This window comes from Manacus candei, unplaced genomic scaffold, assembly GCF_025592945.1.
Source record: "Manacus candei isolate 608988 ecotype Guabito, Panama unplaced genomic scaffold, ASM2559294v1 h1tg000033l, whole genome shotgun sequence".
Classification (NCBI taxonomy): domain Eukaryota; kingdom Metazoa; phylum Chordata; class Aves; order Passeriformes; family Pipridae; genus Manacus; species Manacus candei.
In genome coordinates this window covers 4,631,339-4,649,323 of record NW_026138081.1, presented here as the reverse complement: position 1 = coordinate 4,649,323, position 17,985 = coordinate 4,631,339, and the positions used below count along the sequence as shown (strand labels likewise).

Sequence of the window (17,985 nt, the reverse complement as noted above, 5' to 3'; positions counted from 1 at the left end):
TTCTCCTGCCACCCCCCACCCCCATGATGGAGAACTCTTTTATTGAAGTGGGGGAGGGCGGGATCATTTCCTTGAAAAGTGTTTGATAGACATAAATGTATACTTGTTTTCCTAGGAGTTTTTGTAAATCAACCCTTTAAACATCTGTAAAAGCAAGCTGAAGCCTCAGCAAAGGGTGTTGCTTGAGAGAAGTGCAGGCTGCAGATGAAAGAAGTCCCATAGCCCACTACCATATCCTCCTCTTGGCTCATCCAGCCTCCTGAGAAATAGCAAGATAGAAGTTAAATAGGACACATGGACCTCAGAGATGACAGACATCAAATATGAATGCAAATGTGAAATGTTTGCCTTGGAAACAGTTTTACTTCAGTCTTTACAAAATGGATCTGCATCAGACTACACAACCAGAGTAAGCATGTGATTTGAAAAGATCCATGTATTGAAACAAAGTGCTGCCTAGCTAAACCTCACACAGTTGTTTTCTTGGGATCTCTGGCATGTGCCTTTCCTCTGACTGTGGCCAGTGCTTGCTGCCTCAGTAGCAGAGAAATCCCACCACAGCATGTCTCAGTGAGCACAGATACCTTGAAGAGCTAGAGAATGCAAGAGTCTGCAGGCTGATAGGGAAGCTTTGTAGAAGGTCTGTGCTCAGCAGAAGAAACCAGGGTAGGGCTTAACCCCTTGCTGGAAACATGAACAGTGGCAGAATGCAGTAATGGACACTGCAGTGTTTCCTTTAATCTGAAAATTAGCCAGATTGCTTATCAGAGCTCTATTTTGAGAGCCTGCATAAACAATGGACCACAAAACAGAAGTGGGCACCTGCCCCATGCAGCCTCTTACTCATATTGTCAGGAGATGAGCACTCACTTTCTTGCAGGTACAGAAAGGGGTGGTGTGACTGCAGCCCTGCTGGCCAGCACAGCTCTGGGCACTGTAATGGGGACAGCAGTGGCAAATGGCATGTTTTCTCTGCAAAACTCCACCAGCCCTAGCATAAATTTTTCACAGGTTCTTGATGGTTTCGCTTGATCCTTTCCTCCATGGACCCTAAAGGAGGCTGATTTTTTGAAAAGCTACCTCATAGTCCTTTTTATAAAGCAATCCATTATTGCAAATAATATGTTAGCCTCCCTTGCCTGGAGGTCCTTCTCCCTACTTTAATACTTCCCTCTGGCCAAGAATTCCCCTCTTGCTGTGCAGGTTAGGGACGTGGACTACTCACTTGTACTGCAAAGGATAAAGTTAGCTATTCCAAAGATAGGAGCAGCCTTTAAATGTGCAAATATGTTTTTATTAATTTCTCCTCCTACTTCAAGTAGTTTCCCCTCCCCTCCAGCTATAGGAGCACACAGGGATCCTGGCTGCATAAAGTGATGGATTTTACATATGGTAGCTCAGCCTTAGTACAGCTTTACTGGTTTAATCTCTTTCAGGTATCAGCCCATCCTTGTGTAGGCTGTTGTAAGACAATATTTTTTTTTTGCTAAAGGATTCCCTCTAAAGAGGGATCAGGTGTTTGGCATCTAGCACATCCCCCACTCTCATTTCTCTGTCCTCCGGTCTTTATATCACAAATTTCATCAGCAGGACTGTAGCCAAAGATATGATGAGACATGGTAGAGTAGGATGTCACGGTTGTCCCTTACTTTGCCTGGCTGACCCATGCTAGCAATTAGGCTGGTTTTGTTAATATAATCTGAATCAGTAAATGCATTCCTCACATAAACATAGGTTTAGCTAATGGGACGTACTGGTAGGGAGAAACTTTTTAGGGACCTTCCATTAACCTTGATGTGATATATTCATGTGTGTGTGGGCACACAAATGGTAGCATGCTGCTCCTTCAATTACCACACTCATCTCCACTCATTTGGGGTCTCATGCAGAGCAAGCACATGCAAGTTCAGTGGGGCTTTGTTTGCTCAATGTGATAAGGATTTGTAAAATAAAGATGGGAGAGAGAGGCAATTATAGTCTTCTTGCAGTCTCATCCATTACTCTACAGCACTATCTGGTTTAATGTCACCTGATACTCATTTTGCACCTGATGTTAACAGTGGTAATGTGCAAGACAGTGGAAAACTTGTCTGTTGTTTGTGGGATTTAATGCCCCTGTACCTATCTTTGACAGCTTGACAACACATCTCTTTCCCTTCTTTCCGAGCATAATGTTTTTTGCCTTGTTTCTTGATGGGTAGTCTCCAACAATTCCTTATAAAAACTGGAACTGTCACTGTCACAGTCTTGCTTTTTAGATGTGATACATTATGTGCTGCCGTGTATCACTGTCTTTACATATGAGTCACACATAATTTATGCATATTGAAGAAGACAAGTCAAAACAAGACCCAGTGGATGAAAGCACAACAAATTCAGATCAGAAGGCACATTAAGAGTGGCTGAGCAGGGGGATACTGTGCTAATGGTGCAATTTGCCCAGGCTGAGGAGAGGTAATTTTTCTATCACAGAAAATTGTTACGCTAAGGATGGATAAGAACTCTGTTAGAAGAGGGCAACACAGCCATTATGGTTTGCTACTTCTAGTGTTAACCTCTAACAAACCACAAATATTGTGTAAGTTTCCATATACTGCAGTTTATCAGCAGGGTATTCTGTTACTTGATTTATAATCTAAACCAAACTGCTTTGGTTTAACAGCAGATAGTAGTAGCGAACATGTCCCAGAGTAGGGTCTAGGAGGTGCCTGGGTCTGAGACATAACTAAAACTCGTGAGAGGCTGTCTTCTCTCTGACAACTGGCTGACACTGCAAAATGCACAGGAACCCTGAAAACAAAAGCAGCAGAATGGGAAGGAAGGCGACTCACAGCTAGGCACAGGGCCAGCTTTCTCTGCTTTTTCCTCTGGGTCTCCACTTCTGGAAGTCCCTGTTTGCACAGCCTTACTATCAACTCGTTTTAGCTGTTCATTTTTGGTGAATCATAACCAAAGGGAACCAAAGCACTTTCTGAAATTTGCTTCCTCTTGGGCAACAGAGAGGCTGGCTGAACTCCTTCCCCTTTTGGCTGTTTATGCTGCTCTTTTGAAAGAGCACCGTTAAAGCAGTGCAACTGCTGTATTTACAGCGTTGTGGTACAGCTTCAGCTTCCTCAAGCAGTGAGCTTTTGAGCGTCTTTATTGGTGAAAAGAATATGTGACAGTGGAAAAGTAAGTTAGAGTTTCTGGGCAGGTGTGATTTAAGTGTGATTACATTACTAGTGAATTCTAAGTTTTTCATACATATGAAAATAAAAACATGTTCCTCACTTTAACAGCCTAGTCTGCTATGCCTTCAAGCTCGGCAGGTCAGGTGAGGGACGTTAGTAAAAAAAAGTACCCAAATGAGAAAAGATGATTTTCTAATGACCAGCTGAGATGAACCTGAAGAATACTTCTGTCTGTAAACATTTCCAGCACTTGGGACTACATAAAGTTCAGATCTGGGTTAAAAAATGTTGTTATTTACACCCATCACTTATGGTAAGGATGGGAGGTTAAACGAAAACTGACCAGCAGAGACTGAATGTTCCCAGGTAGAGCCAAACAGTTGGTAAGAGATGGAAACAAAGATCAGGCTTCTGGCCTTTCTTAGACCAAGAAAAACAGTAGTGATTCCATTAAAGCCACTTGCTCAGTAACTAAAGGCAGTAATTTTGGACCTTGTGCAAGGAATAAGTTTTAATCATGTAAAAAGTACCTTGGAGAAAACAGCAACAAGCATCAGCTATCCAAAAACCAGAGAGTTCATGGGAGGTGTAACAGCAGATCCACCTGGAGAAATCATCAGCTCTTCTTTGATCTCAGCCTCAGGGAAATGAGCATGTAGAAACTGGGCTAGATATATTACAACAAAATCACAAAGGTCAAGCAGCAAAATGGGAGCCAATGAGCAAGAGACTTTAAAATGACAAGTAGTTTTTCCATCACTACTGTAGCAGCAAGAGGAAGATGTAGGCGACTGAAAATGTACTGCCCAGTGGGGAAGAAAGGTTCCAGACCATTCATGGCTAGAGTCCCAGTCATACCTTTTTTGCATTTGTTATCACTTCAGACAAATATTACAATCAATGTCAATGACACAGGAGGGTGAGATCATAAAACTAGAACAAAGACTAGATCAGAAGATCCTTCAGATAGTGTTGAAATCAATTGGGCCAGATGAATTTCATCCTTCGGTAGTTGCTACAGCAAGTTATTTAACTGCAAAAGCTCTAGGTGTAACCTTGCCCAGCTCCTGGGATATTATGGAGCCCAGAGATCATACTTGGAAGCCTGGAAAAGTGCAGACGTAGTTCCGGTCTTTAAAAGGCAAAAAAGGAGGAGCCAGGGATTACAGATTGTTCAGTTTAACTTCAATTCCCGGAAAAATACTGGAACAAACAATCAAACTTTGGTAAGCACCTAAAACAAAACAAAGAGATGAATAATGGCCAGCATGGATTTGTCAAAAACAAATTGTATACAATGGGTCAAATTTCCTTTCATGACAGAATAAAAAAACCCAGTTGATAAGGGAGAAGCAATAGTATTCCTATGTTTTGATGGTGGTGAGGCTTTTATCACAGAGTAACATGATACTCCAAAGCAAATTAATTAAGGGAACCTGTGGTAGATGGAGCTTGTCTGGGATGATGGGATGCTGATTGGAAAGCTGCACAAAGAGACTAGTTATTAGTTATACTTTAAAAATGGAAAGATGGATCAAAGAAGAGTTGCTTAGGAGTCTCTACCGGGTCAGTCTGATTTAAGGGGATTATGAGCAGTTTGGACAATGGAACAGAGAATATTACTTTTTTGGCTGCCACAGATCTGGAAAGGTACTTTCGGTGATCTGAAATATAAAGCTACAATTAAAAAGTATTTAGACAAATGCCTTAAAAACAGGATTAATTTCAATAACGACAGTTCTCAGTTTCTATAAATGGACATCACCAGGAATAATTAATTCTATTTATATAGGGTACTGAATTTTTGTGCAAGTAGCAACTCTGCATAAAAAGATCTGAGAGATGTTCCACATCACAGTCTAAATATGAGTTAATTACTAATGCAAAAAGGACAAATGTTTTACTAGAATGTAGTCCATAAATAATCATTCTGCTCAGTTCTTTGTGAGGCTGCACTTGGAGTGTGATGTCCAGCTGTGGGTACTGTCCTCAAGACAAGGTCCAGAGAACAACTGGGGGATAATCACAAGTCTTGAAAAACAAACCTAGGAGGGAAGAAAGAACAAACTTCTTTAAGTTTAGAGAAGACTGGGGGAAGATAGGGTTACCACTGTCAAGTATTTGAAAGGTGGCTGGGAAGAAAAGGGGAATAAATTGTTCTCCATATTGATGATGGATAGGACAAGTAATGAGCTTAAACTACAGAAAAGGAGACTGAGGCTGGATGTTAGAAGGCAGCAAGCAGTAAGGATAATTACAGAGAGAAGTATCTGAGGAGGGTGTGGAATGGCCATCCGGCTTTTAGGAAGAGGTTAGACAAGCATTTGCCAAGTGTGACATAAGTATAATGATTCTGCCTTGGGACATGAGTCTGGACTAAGTTACCTGCTGAGATTCCTCCCAGCCATATAAATCTCTGATTCTTTCCTGGCTGCTGGAGGAAGCAAGGCTGATGTTGTGGAGCACTGTGACTGCTCCACATTTGTGGTGTGCAATGCTCTCATTGGCGAGTGAGAGCCAAGAGCAGTCCCGCAGGAGCTGTGTGCACTACTTTCTGATTCCAAGGAAAAAGGCTGCAGTGAGAGGTGAAGTCACTAAAGACTCAGATGTCCTTGGACTGTGAGAATATAGTCCTGCATGTTTTATCTCACATTTATCTGCATGTCTCTGGTCCTTACATGGTGATGGTATGCGACACTAACCTTGATTGATCAGTATAAAACAGTCTGTTAAGCTGAAAGTCTGTCACTCCGGCTATTCCTAGGATTGCATGCCAGTCACAGCCTCCTGTATAGCCAAGCAGAGCTGGCTGTCCTGCTCCATATAATTCAAGACTGCTTGCTTCCATTTTGGTGGGAACCAGAGGCCAGTTCAGCCTTCAGCCCTGGCACCAGTGACACAGGCTGGCACTAGTAGCCCTAAAGCTGCCACACTGTCGATGCTGGGGAACAGAAATGTGAGAAATTGTTTTTTATCTGGAGTCCCTGCAGGCCATTAGGGACACAGCTTGCTAAAGATTATTTTATGCAAGCACTTAACAGAAGTTTGTGTTTCTCTAGGAATTCAATGGAAGGTAAGTGGAAAAGCATACAAGCAGGAAGCACAGAAATATATATATATATATATTTTTTTAGTTTCCAAAGACAGCTTTTACAAATGTTAGTATATAATTAGAAAAAAAAAGAATGCTTATTTTAAAGAGATGTCTAACCCAAAGTCCCTTGAAAAAAATAGTAGAAAGCAAACATGGAAGTCCTTCAACTCTATGTCATCATTTACAGGAGGTTTCCAATTGTGAAATCTCTCAGAGATGTAGGGCAGATGTTATGGTGAGGAAAATAAAACAAAAACAGATATTGGAATGGGAAATGCAGAGAAGATGAAATGACACCGTGTCGTAATCCTTAGAGGAAATCTCTACACGGCTTTCTAAAATACTGTGCTGGTGAGCAATTAGGAACCCAGATGAGCTATATAAACAGAGCCACTAGAGGTCTGTAACTGTTCCCATGCGGTTTCCACAGAGACCGTCAGCCTCAAGAGCAGCTTTGGGGAGGGGACTACTTCTGCCCACCATATTCTAAATGATCCCTTTAATATTCTGTCCAGAGCTATTTGTGTAAGAAATGCACAAAAATGGAGGTTTTCCAGTGCTCATTCCTGTTCCTATGGCAGTACATCAAAGGCAATAATAATACAGATTTAATTAATTCAGGAGAAGGAATTCCCACTTGCAGTGGTCTTACCCCTGCAGTGGAGGGAAGTTGTCAATCATAAGGGCAAAGGTGCTGAAACTGGCATGGATTTGCGAGTTGGGGGATTTTTTGTTTGGTTTTCGTTTGGTTTTTTGTTTGGTTGGGGTATTTTGTTGTTTGTTTTGTTTTGTTTTGTTTTGTTTTTCCTCACTAAGGCATTCAGGAGGGGAATAAAAAAATAAATGCCACCTGAGCTTCAGAAAAAGTAGGGTTTCTTATATAATCAGCAATTTATAACTGTGTGTGAACCATACAGCTGCAGGAAATCTGGACAACACTAGGCCTATAGTCTTGTCAAAAGAAACGTCTCTGAAGGAATCATATTTCCCCATCCCTATCAGCCTTACTCTGAGTGCGCATCCTCATATCAAAGATTAGCAGCATCCTCAAAGGAGGCAAAACCTGCAAAAGTTGGGGAGGATCTCATCTCCACCTGCAACCATCCAACTTTGCGTAAATCACAGGAGCAGAGGGGATGAAATAATTGGCAAGAACCAAGAATTACTGACTCAGACACCAAGGAGTGCAGATAAAAATCCTTGCACGGTGCTAACATCACAACAATTAAGAAAGGCATTTTTGGGAGAGAGAGCAGGGAGCAGGCCACCAAGGTACTTGGGTTTTCTAGAATGCCTTAAAGAGGAGAAGGAAAGAAGAGAGAGGAAGTTTGTTGATTTTACTTGAGCTAGAAATTACCATGATATTAACCTGATGCAAATCTACAATGGGAGATCTTAAGGAGGTCAGCCGAGAATGGAAAAGCAGAAAGAATGACTACTTTCCCATCAAAAATATATTGTCTGAGTGGGAATAGTATAGGAGAAAAGACCACACAGAAAGGAAAATATTAAATAATTCTGCTGATGTAAAATGAATTAATTTCTTCAAATAATGTCTTTAAAAAGACATTTTTTCTCAAACCAGTGTTCTAAAATAATGTTTAACTTATACCTGAGACAAAGCTCCCATTGCCTTCTCCTTAAACAATTGCAGAATATCAAAGGCAAAGTCAATATAAGAATCTGTTATCCTTTTACTCCGTATGCCCTCAGTTTCCTTTCCATCTGCAGCTTACCTAACCTGGCATAAGTTTCTTTCTCGACATGGGGGAAGGGACCCACATGATCCTTTGTGTGATTTCTGCAAGGGTGCTCCCAACAGATAGCACCAAGACAGCACCAGAGCTCTGCTGAAGTAAACCTGTGGCCAGTACGTAGTGAGGGTAGAATCTGCCTACCTAAAATTGCAACAAGGACATTTTTGTCTTTAGCAAAATGGGGATATAAGGCTCATACCCAACTAGGACAAGATGGTGATTTGTCTACCCCTCTGTGAAACAGGCATTAATTAGAAAAATCACATAAATAAGGACTCACTTAGATCCAATGCCCTGGTCTGCTGCAGGCATATTTGTAGAAGTCCACTGCACAAAATGATTTAGAAATTGTTTCCAACCTGCAGCCTGTCTCATCTTTGAAATACAGCTTATACCATCCCAATGTCACAAAACTTTAAGACTCTGACATACAAGAAAGGATCTTTACAGTGCAACATCTTTCAGCCAGTCTTGTGGCTTTTAGCTGGAATCATGCATGCGATTCCCAGCACCACATGTGGTAAACCTTACCTACACAGAGACCTCTGTGTGTCCATTCATTCAGACACACCACCTGTGCCCACACTGGGGCTCACACCAACCCATGTGCATGTGTGTGTGGTTTCTCATCATATATGTTTTCACGGAAAGAGTAAGGTGAGGAAGAATTGGCCTTTTCATTTCTAGGAAGGCCCTGAACAATCATGTTGTATATGGATCTGGAAAAAGGAGGTACTGCCATTTGGAGGAGAATTTAGGTGCTCTGAAGAGGATGACCTCTTCATGCTGGCATAATTTAATTTATCTATTTACTGGGTATTACCCCATTAAACCATTTGCAGCATGGCCAAGGGCGGGCTATATAAGGCCTAATTGCAGTCCCTCATAAAACTTAGTAGAAAAACCATTGACACTTTTCAACTTATTTTTTTGAGGTTTAGCACATATCATACGTCCTTTCATTTCCTTGGGAGTTACGTTTTTCATGGTCTTTTGCAGAGTTCAGTCCCTTTAGTAAGACATTACAGGAGCTTTCTCATAACCTACTGGGTTAAACCCGAGAAGTGGTCAGTCTGGTCTTCCCTAAAGCACTCCCTTGGGCTGCAGGGGTTGGCAGAAGACATGTCAAAGGCCCAGATCATACTAGTCAGTGGGTCATACCAGTCAGTGGGTCACAGTGAACCAGTGTGCATGAAAGAACAGCACAAAAGCTGCAATCAGTTAGGATCTGTATGCTGTAACAAAGGGAAATGGGGCAAGTCTCAACCTCAAGACATTTCCAGAAGGAGGTGAGGTGATGCCTGCTGATGACATTGCTTTTGATATAAGAGATCTTAACATTAGTTATTTAAAAAGCATTATTTTTTATATTTTATAGCCAGCAGGTTCTTTTGGCACAGAGGCCCCTTATCACAGTTCAGACATTATTGCAGTTTGCCACTACAGTTCTAGGGAGAGTCCTTGGGCTATTTGCTTCATAGCCGGAGTTTGGAGCCACAATATTTACTGTAACCTGAGCTTTAAAGGTTCTGCATGTTATTAAGAAAGCAAGCTGCAGCCTGCCCTCTTCCCCCGCCCTTTCTTCGGGGTGGCTATAGTACTGAAAATGTGCACGCTGCCTTTTATCTGGCTTCACAAAAACATATCTACAATAGTGTAATTTTTATGGCAGTAACACGTGAAAAGAATGTGTAAAGCCTATGAAAGTATGCAAAGACTCATGCTAGTTCTGTGTTTAATGACAGTGAGATATGAGGCTGCCACACCACACTGAATCTGCAAAGTTCTGGCTTTCTGAGCCAGCCTTTAAGAAGGCTGAAGAGTGTTTGTGTCCTGTGTGCCATTTGTCTTGTCAGGAATGTGCTAAAAACAAATCTCTGTATACTGGTAGTGATGTCTGGAGTAGGCCCAGTCCCCATGTGAATGCACTCTGCTTTTTGTGGTCCCTGATAATATGGAACTGTCTGTTACGGATGACTTGGATTTTAATCAGGGACATCCCTGGGAAAAGCAAGCTGATACCTACACTATGAACTTCCATATGTTAAAACATCAGGAATTCTTTTGATTTACCTTAGATTTGAATTTTCTGGGGAGGAAAAGTATAAACAGTCCTTATATAATTTTATATTTAATGCATAAGTGCAGTGTTCCAATAAGTATTTTTCCCTGTAAGATAGAGATTGACTCTCAGGTAGATCTTCAATTTAGAATGTCTTTTCTTGAAATCAGTGTTTTATCTCTACCCTTGCCATCCTCCTTTGCAATCCCAGAAAATGAAGACTGGTACATTCCTGAATGCTGCTCTAAAATAATCATCCAGAAACAGTCAACTTCTACCTCAAATGCATTAATGAACTCCTTTAAACCACCAGTGCTTATGAGAACAACATTCAGCCATGTGTCCATGCTTCAGATACTGGGTTGCTTGTGAAGCAGGCAAGTTTCCAAAGCTGGGATAGCATTCCTGTTACCACTTTCCCATGCCAGCTCTCTCAAGGAGCTGTTATAAGAGGTGGTAATTAGATGCTCGAGAACTGCATTCGATCCCTCCTTCCCCTTGCCATGCTCCAGACATCCCTCCCACTGAGGAAAATGCTAGTAGAGTATTAGGTCATCTCGGTGCTTCTGTATGTAGACTCCTGTTTTCTTGACCAATTCTCCCATAGCTTGCTCTGCTGATTCCCAGGTCCCAGTGCACTGGGGTTATGGTTAAATATACAAAATAAAGGCGGAGAAATGAGTGGCTACATCACAAAAGCATATGACTGGACATTTTGTTTCACAACGCTGATGAGACAATCTGAATCATACTGTTCCTCCCACACAGAAATCCCCTTCCACTATAGTTATGCCTTGCATACCTAATAGTTTAGTAATAGGTATAAAGCAACTTCTCTGCAAAGCTGGGGAAAACCATATATCCCAAGTGGCCAAATGCCACCCTCTTCAGCTTTGGTCTAATACTGACATCTCAGATATTGACACTGTGATAATCATTACGAGAAGTGCCAGTGGAAAATGATTGGATGCAAAAAGTGCAGTTAGACAGCCAAGAATAACTGCAATGTCCTCTTAATATTTTGGTTACTTCACATGCTTTCACATGAACCTTGCTGGGAGAGTGGCAGCAGCATAACAAAAGCAGAAGAGTTTGTGGGATTATTCAAAACTCCCTGCTGCTCCTTACAGGCTTGTTTAATCATAGGGACTGGAGATGGAACCATCCATCTCCACTGTGGCTCATGCCTGACATTCACATCTATCTTCACAAATGAGTGAAGTCTTTCTGAAGCTGCCCAGGCACTGGGAAGGCTCAGAGTCCTCATGCCCCTGCAGTTGGTTCAAGGCATGCAAAACAACCACCATTTTGTTTACCACCTAACGGAGGCTTTCTGGAGTCCACATGCCATCGGTCACATGTGAAACCCAGGCATGGGTCATCACTTCAGGCAAATGCCTGGAAGGGAGAAGGGCAGAGGGAGCTGAGGAGAAGTCAGTGGTATCTGATGGGTAGGTGGCCAGGAGCTGTCAACCACTTTATCCATGACTTGTATGCATGTGTTACAGTACACAGCAGAGTTTTCAGGCGCTGATCAGCAGTGTATTATGGGATAAAAAAGGAAATTTTGGCAGCATATGGGAGAGATTCAGGCTGCAAGAGGTGGAAAGGAGGAAGATCTTTTGTGTGCAAACTATTACAGTGGGAAACTGCCACCCTTTCTCTTGGTTGTCTGGGAATACAGGGGCTGTGAGTCCTGTAGTTCAAGTTTACGAGTTTAAATCACTGAATTCAATGCATTTTCACACGACAAGTCTAGCCCAGCAACTTCCAGGATGCTTTAACTGGGCCCAAAGCACTCCTGCAGAACAGGAGGAGTATTTCCAACAGCTCCTTGAAGGCAGGTAAAGAAGTGAGGTTGGTGTGGCTATAACCTCAGGTACTGAACATATTGGGGCTTCACGGGGACTGGTGGGAGAGGTGGTTGGTGGAGACACTGGACATGTTTGTCCAGACTCTGCAAATTTGCTTTCCCTTGCCCCCGGCACTGGCTCCGTCCTGCCATTGCCGTCCTGGCTCCGTCCTGCCATTGCCGTCCTGGCCCACTCTCCCTGAACTGCAGGCCTTGCTACCAGCCCATCCTCATCCTGCCCTGAGAGCACCTGTCTGGCACCCACCTCCTCAGTGCCCACCACTCCCAGCAGCAGCCCCAGTCAGCTGCATCATTTGTTTTGGAGCCCTGCACTAATTCCCTCCGCCCTCACGCCCCTCCGTTTACAGAATCACAGCCACTTCCAGCTTGTGATAGCGAGTGGCCGCCAGGTGACCCTGGCTTAGTGTAAATATTTTGCTTTTGCTGGAAGGAAATGTGACATACATTTGGGGTAGAAGCTATCCAGAGGCTGCAGCCTCGGGAGCCAAACTGCTGGGAAGTCCCTGCCACAGTGGTCTCAAGGTACCAGCACTGTCAAACATGTAAGACAGAAAAATCATGCACCGGCAAGGGGTCGAAGAGATTTGCTTCTTAGTGACAGAGCAAGTGCAATTGAGGGTCAGCGTGGCGTGCCCCATGTGCAACCCAGCAGGGAGGAGTGAGGGTGCCCATTCTACCCAGGCACGGCAGAGCAAGGCACAGCATGGCTCACCTGCCCTGGCACACCTCCCCATGGGCAGCTGGGCTCTAGCATGAAAGAAGGTCATGGTGGAGAGATATGAGCACGGGCGCTTTCCAAACACTCATGTGAGTTCAGAGCAAAGACACCACCAGAAAAAATCACTACATGATTATTTTTATTAAACTATGTGGCTGTGTAAGCAGCCATGGGTAAGGTGGCTGGTCCCAGTCTCCTGCTAATGGGCTTTGCCTTGCAAAGAGTACAGGCCAGTTTAAGGCCTGGATGGGTTTTAAAAGCTGCCTCCAGCTGAGGGGTTTTTTTGCTGTTGGTGATACTTGTTATCACTTGACTCAGTCTGCCTGGCTGTAGCCATGTTTAAAAAGGAATAGTAATATGGTGCTTAAAGGCATACTGTACCAAATAGCTAGTGTCACATTTTACATCTGATAAATATTAATTAGTGGTATTTCAAAGTACAAAAGGTGTTGGGCTCTCATGTGTTGGCTGGAAAGAAATAGATCTCCCACTTTTAACCATAATCTTGCTGAATTATGCATTTTATTTGGCATGGCTGGTTACTCTGGAGTGGTGTCTGCTCATTTGGCATTCCTTGCTGGCATACCAAGGTGCCAACTTCCCGCAGGACAGCCCAGCAGCCTACTCAGGGAATCAAAGAGCCAGATTATCCAGAATGGGCAAGTTGCACCAAGTCAAAGGTTTGGTTTTTTGATAAGTATCCAGAAATTAAGGCTCTCACTTGCTGAGGTTTTAGGCCATGCCTAGGCCCCATCCTGATCAACTGCTGTGAGCTTAATTATCAGCCTTTGTTTCTCCAGACAGTCAAATTTGTTACGGAGAAAATGCATGTGTGCTGGATTCACTTGTGAAAGGCTTGACAGTAGATAATTTAAAATCAAATTACAGACTGCCATTAAACCAAAAGCAGAAAGTTCCCTTTCTTTCCCTTTTCACAGGACAGTGCTTCTCATACACTAAAATAAAAGCTGAAAACAACTGCACAGTAATGCTCAGCCAGTCCACAAAACCGTAGGCAGGCACATTGACTTTTTAGGAAGATCCCCAGTGAATGTTAAACAAACCCTGCCATTCCTAGCGCTACTGCCTGAAATCAGTGCTTCACTCCCCGCTACGTGCAGAGACATTTAAACAGCTCTTGCAGCAAACGCTGACATCATCATACTGAATCCTGCCTGGGAGACCTCAGAAATGAGTCACAGAGAGGGGAATTAACCTCTCCTTAGAGCTGTCAGTGGATTAGCCAAGAAGTAGTGGAGAAGGAAGGAAATTAAATAAAAATTTTCAGAATTGGAAATTTTCACTGGGTAATTTCATAATTAGAAATGCACACATACACACATATATACATACATATACACATATATGTACATATACATACCCGCAGACCCTCGACAGCCAAAGAAAGCAACAGTAAGCTGTTGCAACTGAAGCATGTGCCACACAATCCTAAGCAGGACGTTCTGTTCGTAGTAGAACATAATGTAGCTCATGGAAGCTCAAGGATGAAGCAATAAAAGTTGTGTACTAGCCAGTTCAAGGTTACACAAAAACATTAAGCTCCCTCTTGTTTAGAAGACATTGAAATGTGATACATGAACACAAAAGAAGTAATGTCGTTAAATTTTGAAAAGAATAGCTGTTTTATTCTGTAGGGGTCTATGGGATCCTCCACTCTGAGGAAAACAAAGGACCTCCATTTTCTTGACTGGAAGGAGGGATTAATTTTAGATGGAAGCAGTATACATGTGATTTTCCTCATGTGGTAAATTAACTGTAGGCTAGCAGGCCTATGGGCTACTCACCGTTTCTATTTGATATTCAGAGTTGTGCTGTGGGAAGTCGTGGAGGGCCCACACCTTAGCATGGGTCAAGCTGTTCTTATATGTCTATATTCTGACTTATAACTGAAAGTCATGGCAAAGCTCTTGCCTCAGGACACAAGTTGATGTCTTGTCTCCTTGAAATTGCCACCAGCAGCAGGTTGGCCACAGCCAGTGAGTGCCCTGCAAGGCCCTTCCATGCTTGTCTGAACCACCTCACATAGTAGAGTTATGGAGAGAGATTTTTGGCTGCCACAGCCTTCAGGTATGATGTGTTATGTAGCACCTGTACTACGAGCTCCTGCTTCTCCCTAGAGCAGCCAGAAGGAAGGAGTCCTGGCATCACAGAGCTGAGAGACAGTCCGTTCCAGGCCAGCAAGGTGCTGATCCATGAACTCACTTGCCACTATGGATACGAAATGATGGGAAAAGGCAAAGAAGCTCACATCCATTACAGACAGGTAATTCCCTGCCCAGACAATGACAGACCTGTCTCCCATCAGACTGTCTGTTTAACAACAGATTAACCAAATTGTTTTGAGCTTTTCTTGTGCTGAAAGGATGTTGCCCAAAGCAGCTGAAAGGACAGCCCACATATCCAATACTAGCAGCTCTTTTTGATCTGCTTTTCCTTTGACATTGCTGGGGTACCCTCCCACCATCACCCTGCAATGTAAATTCACTTTTTAATGCAGTTGGCTTGGATTTGGGAGGAAGGTAAAGTGCCAGCCACCTAAAAGAACAGCCAGAAGAGTTGCCACCTAAAAGACCACCTGGCAACGAAGCGATTAAACCTGACAAAAAAGGAGTTGAGAGTAGTTGTATTATTTTGGGGTGGTGGGGTTGCAGGGAGAGGTGGTGTTGGTATAAACAAAGAGCTCTGGACTCAGTAAAACCAGCAAATTCAGCCAAGCACCAAAACTGGTGCCAGTTCTAGATAAACTTTGGTCTTCCTCTTGCAGTTTTCATCCAGAATTGTCCCAGTCAGCACTAGGAACTGCCGATGGGTGCATCTCATCAATAAAAACAGGCTAGAAGAGACTTGTGATATGTTTCCTATGTGGTTGTCTCAAACAAGGATGTATCTCACACCCAGAGTCCAACTTAGCTGAGCCAGTTCCAAAAGTTGGCTTGGTATCTACACTCCTAAATAGGAGCTGGGGAAGCCATTAGCCTGAGCAACAGGAGGAAACTTACTCTTCATTCAGAAGTGTTTGGTTTTGGCTTTGAAAATTATAGATGGGGGTGGGGGTGGGGGCGGGGGGTGGCATCCTTTGAGTTGCAGTTCTGGTTGCAGCTTTCAGTGGTCACAGTAATCTCTATATAAATACCTGTGATGAAGGACCTGGTTAATTTTCTGAGCAAAAAGCTCTCCCATACTGAGATGTGTACTTCAAGAAGAGGAGAAACAGATACATGTGGCATGTGTTTCTGAGCTAGAAAACATGAAAAGTTATGCACAACAAGGAAGCACAGCACAATTGCTGAGAGGTAGCTGGGAGGGCTCTTTCCTTTCAATCTGTCTATCAAGAGAAAAGATGCTTGAAGACTGCACCCATCCTGAAACCATAATTTTCTCTTGCAGAGTAATAAGCAAATAGGTTTTAGCCTGTTGCCTGCAGGGAAATGGTTTTGTAATGGAAGGAGCACTCTGATTGAAATCAACAAACAGGAGAATGGCTGTGTTTGTTTTTCCAAGTACTGGAGGTGAAGGTGCAACCACGCTGGGATTTCTTTCACATCCTCTCCACTTGACACAGGGCAGGGGACAGGCACAGACACATGCAGAGCTGCACATCTATGTGGAGGAAGCATGTAACTGTAATAACAAAAGCTTTGGACTCTGCCTCCCCCCCCTCTAGTGTGTGCCATGCCCTTCCTGTAAGTGGAGTGGGAGATGTGGGGCTCCTGGCATGCCTGATGCTCTCCCTCAGGCTGTACTTGCTTGAATGTTTTAAGCCAGCACTTGCCACCAACACGGGAGCTGCCTTGGTGTCTCACTGCCTCTGGCTACTTGCTTCTATTCCTCAGCTCTTGTGCAATCACACCGAAGTGGACTGGTGAGTGCAGCTGGACCACAACCAACCAAGGCTTATCAAAAGGATGCTTTTTTTTGAATCTACCTCCGTTCCCCACTCCAGTTCACTCTCTTGCACTAGGAATGAACCTCATGTGCTTCTTTTGGCAGTGACACAGATTTATGCAGACAGGTGTTCATGGCCCCCTGGCCTGGGGCAAGGGATGACTTGGGTGGGCCAGGGCCATGCTGGACCCAGGGCATCCCTACCTGCCTGTGTGGGTGGTGGGAGAAGAGAGTGGCAAGCAAGCTAAACTAATCTACCAGGTATTTTTGTTTATTGATTGTGAACCCAGAACCACCAGTATAGTTCTGTCTGTGTTACATATGTTTTGTTGGTATGTCTGAATGATATGTGCCCAGCACAGGCACAGACTCAGCATTAATTTGGAAAAAGAGAGTTATCTAGCCAGATAGAGGCATTTTTTCCTCCCTTCAGCTGCATTCCAAAGACAGACCATTATTTGGAGGTATCTTGTGTGTTTAGTCAGTGCACAGGGAGCATTTGCAAATGCAAAGGCAGCAGTGAGTAGACGCTTTAATCCTGTCTTATACAGAGCATTCCCCTTTTTCATATATTCCTAGCATTTAAACCATTATCTCAAAGGCAGGCCTACAGCTGGAATGAATACTTTAAGATAACTAGCCCTCTCCATGTCTTGGCCACTGGATGCCCATATGGACTTCTGTTTTTAATGTATATTTCCTGTTGGCCCTCTTTGCTTCTAGCAGATAGAGAGCAAGGTATTTCTCTGTGTGTTCTTGTATGTGCTAGGACAGGTACTCTTGTGCCTATACAAGTAGTTGTAAGCAGATGCAGATATAGATATGCCCATACAGACCCACATTACTAGTCACGTTTACATCTGTCTATATACATGCCTATCCTGCCATGCAATCAACATATACACAGGTTTGCTGCAACAAGCCAGTTGTTTTATTTCTCTCCTGAATTGCCAAATGCTGCAAGCCGCAGGCTAGCTATTGTGGACCCTGATTCCCAGGTTTCTTCTGCAGTTGTCGAGTAAGCAGCACTGCAAGTTTCCTAACAACTGGGATGAAGTTTTGTGTAAATCACCTTCTAGGCGTTAGACTTTTCCCAGCAAAAGAGGGGGGCGGGTGTTTGGAGGAGGGAGAGTTGCTCTCTTTGATGTGGGGATTAGTTCACATGTCAGCACTACCCCCCTTTTTTTAATATGCTGTGATTTATAGAAAGGCAGCTATGAGAGATAGCCAAGGGGACACCCACGTGGGACTTACTGACAGACACCACCTCCCAGAAAATACCTACAACTAAAGCAGCTGGCATCAACAGAAAGACTCCAATTGCAAAAAAATGAAAGCATTGTAAAAAAGCCCTGTTTTGCCTAACAAATGCTTTTTAAAAATTAGGATATGCTTTAATGCTTAT

The 17,985-nt window shown here is 43.3% G+C and overlaps 1 protein-coding gene across 1 annotated transcript in view; it reads right to left on the bottom strand.

Annotated features, from left to right (window-relative positions):
• Positions 1-5,042: 5,042 nt before the first annotated feature.
• The window catches only part of RAD51B (RAD51 paralog B), a 409,186-nt gene continuing 396,243 nt past the window's right edge, over positions 5,043-17,985 (bottom strand). Inside the window, exon 12 of the mRNA XM_051791447.1 lies at positions 5,043-5,215. Coding sequence (XP_051647407.1) covers positions 5,160-5,215 — 56 coding nt within the window. The 3' untranslated portion in view covers positions 5,043-5,159. The remainder of the gene's footprint in view (positions 5,216-17,985) is intronic.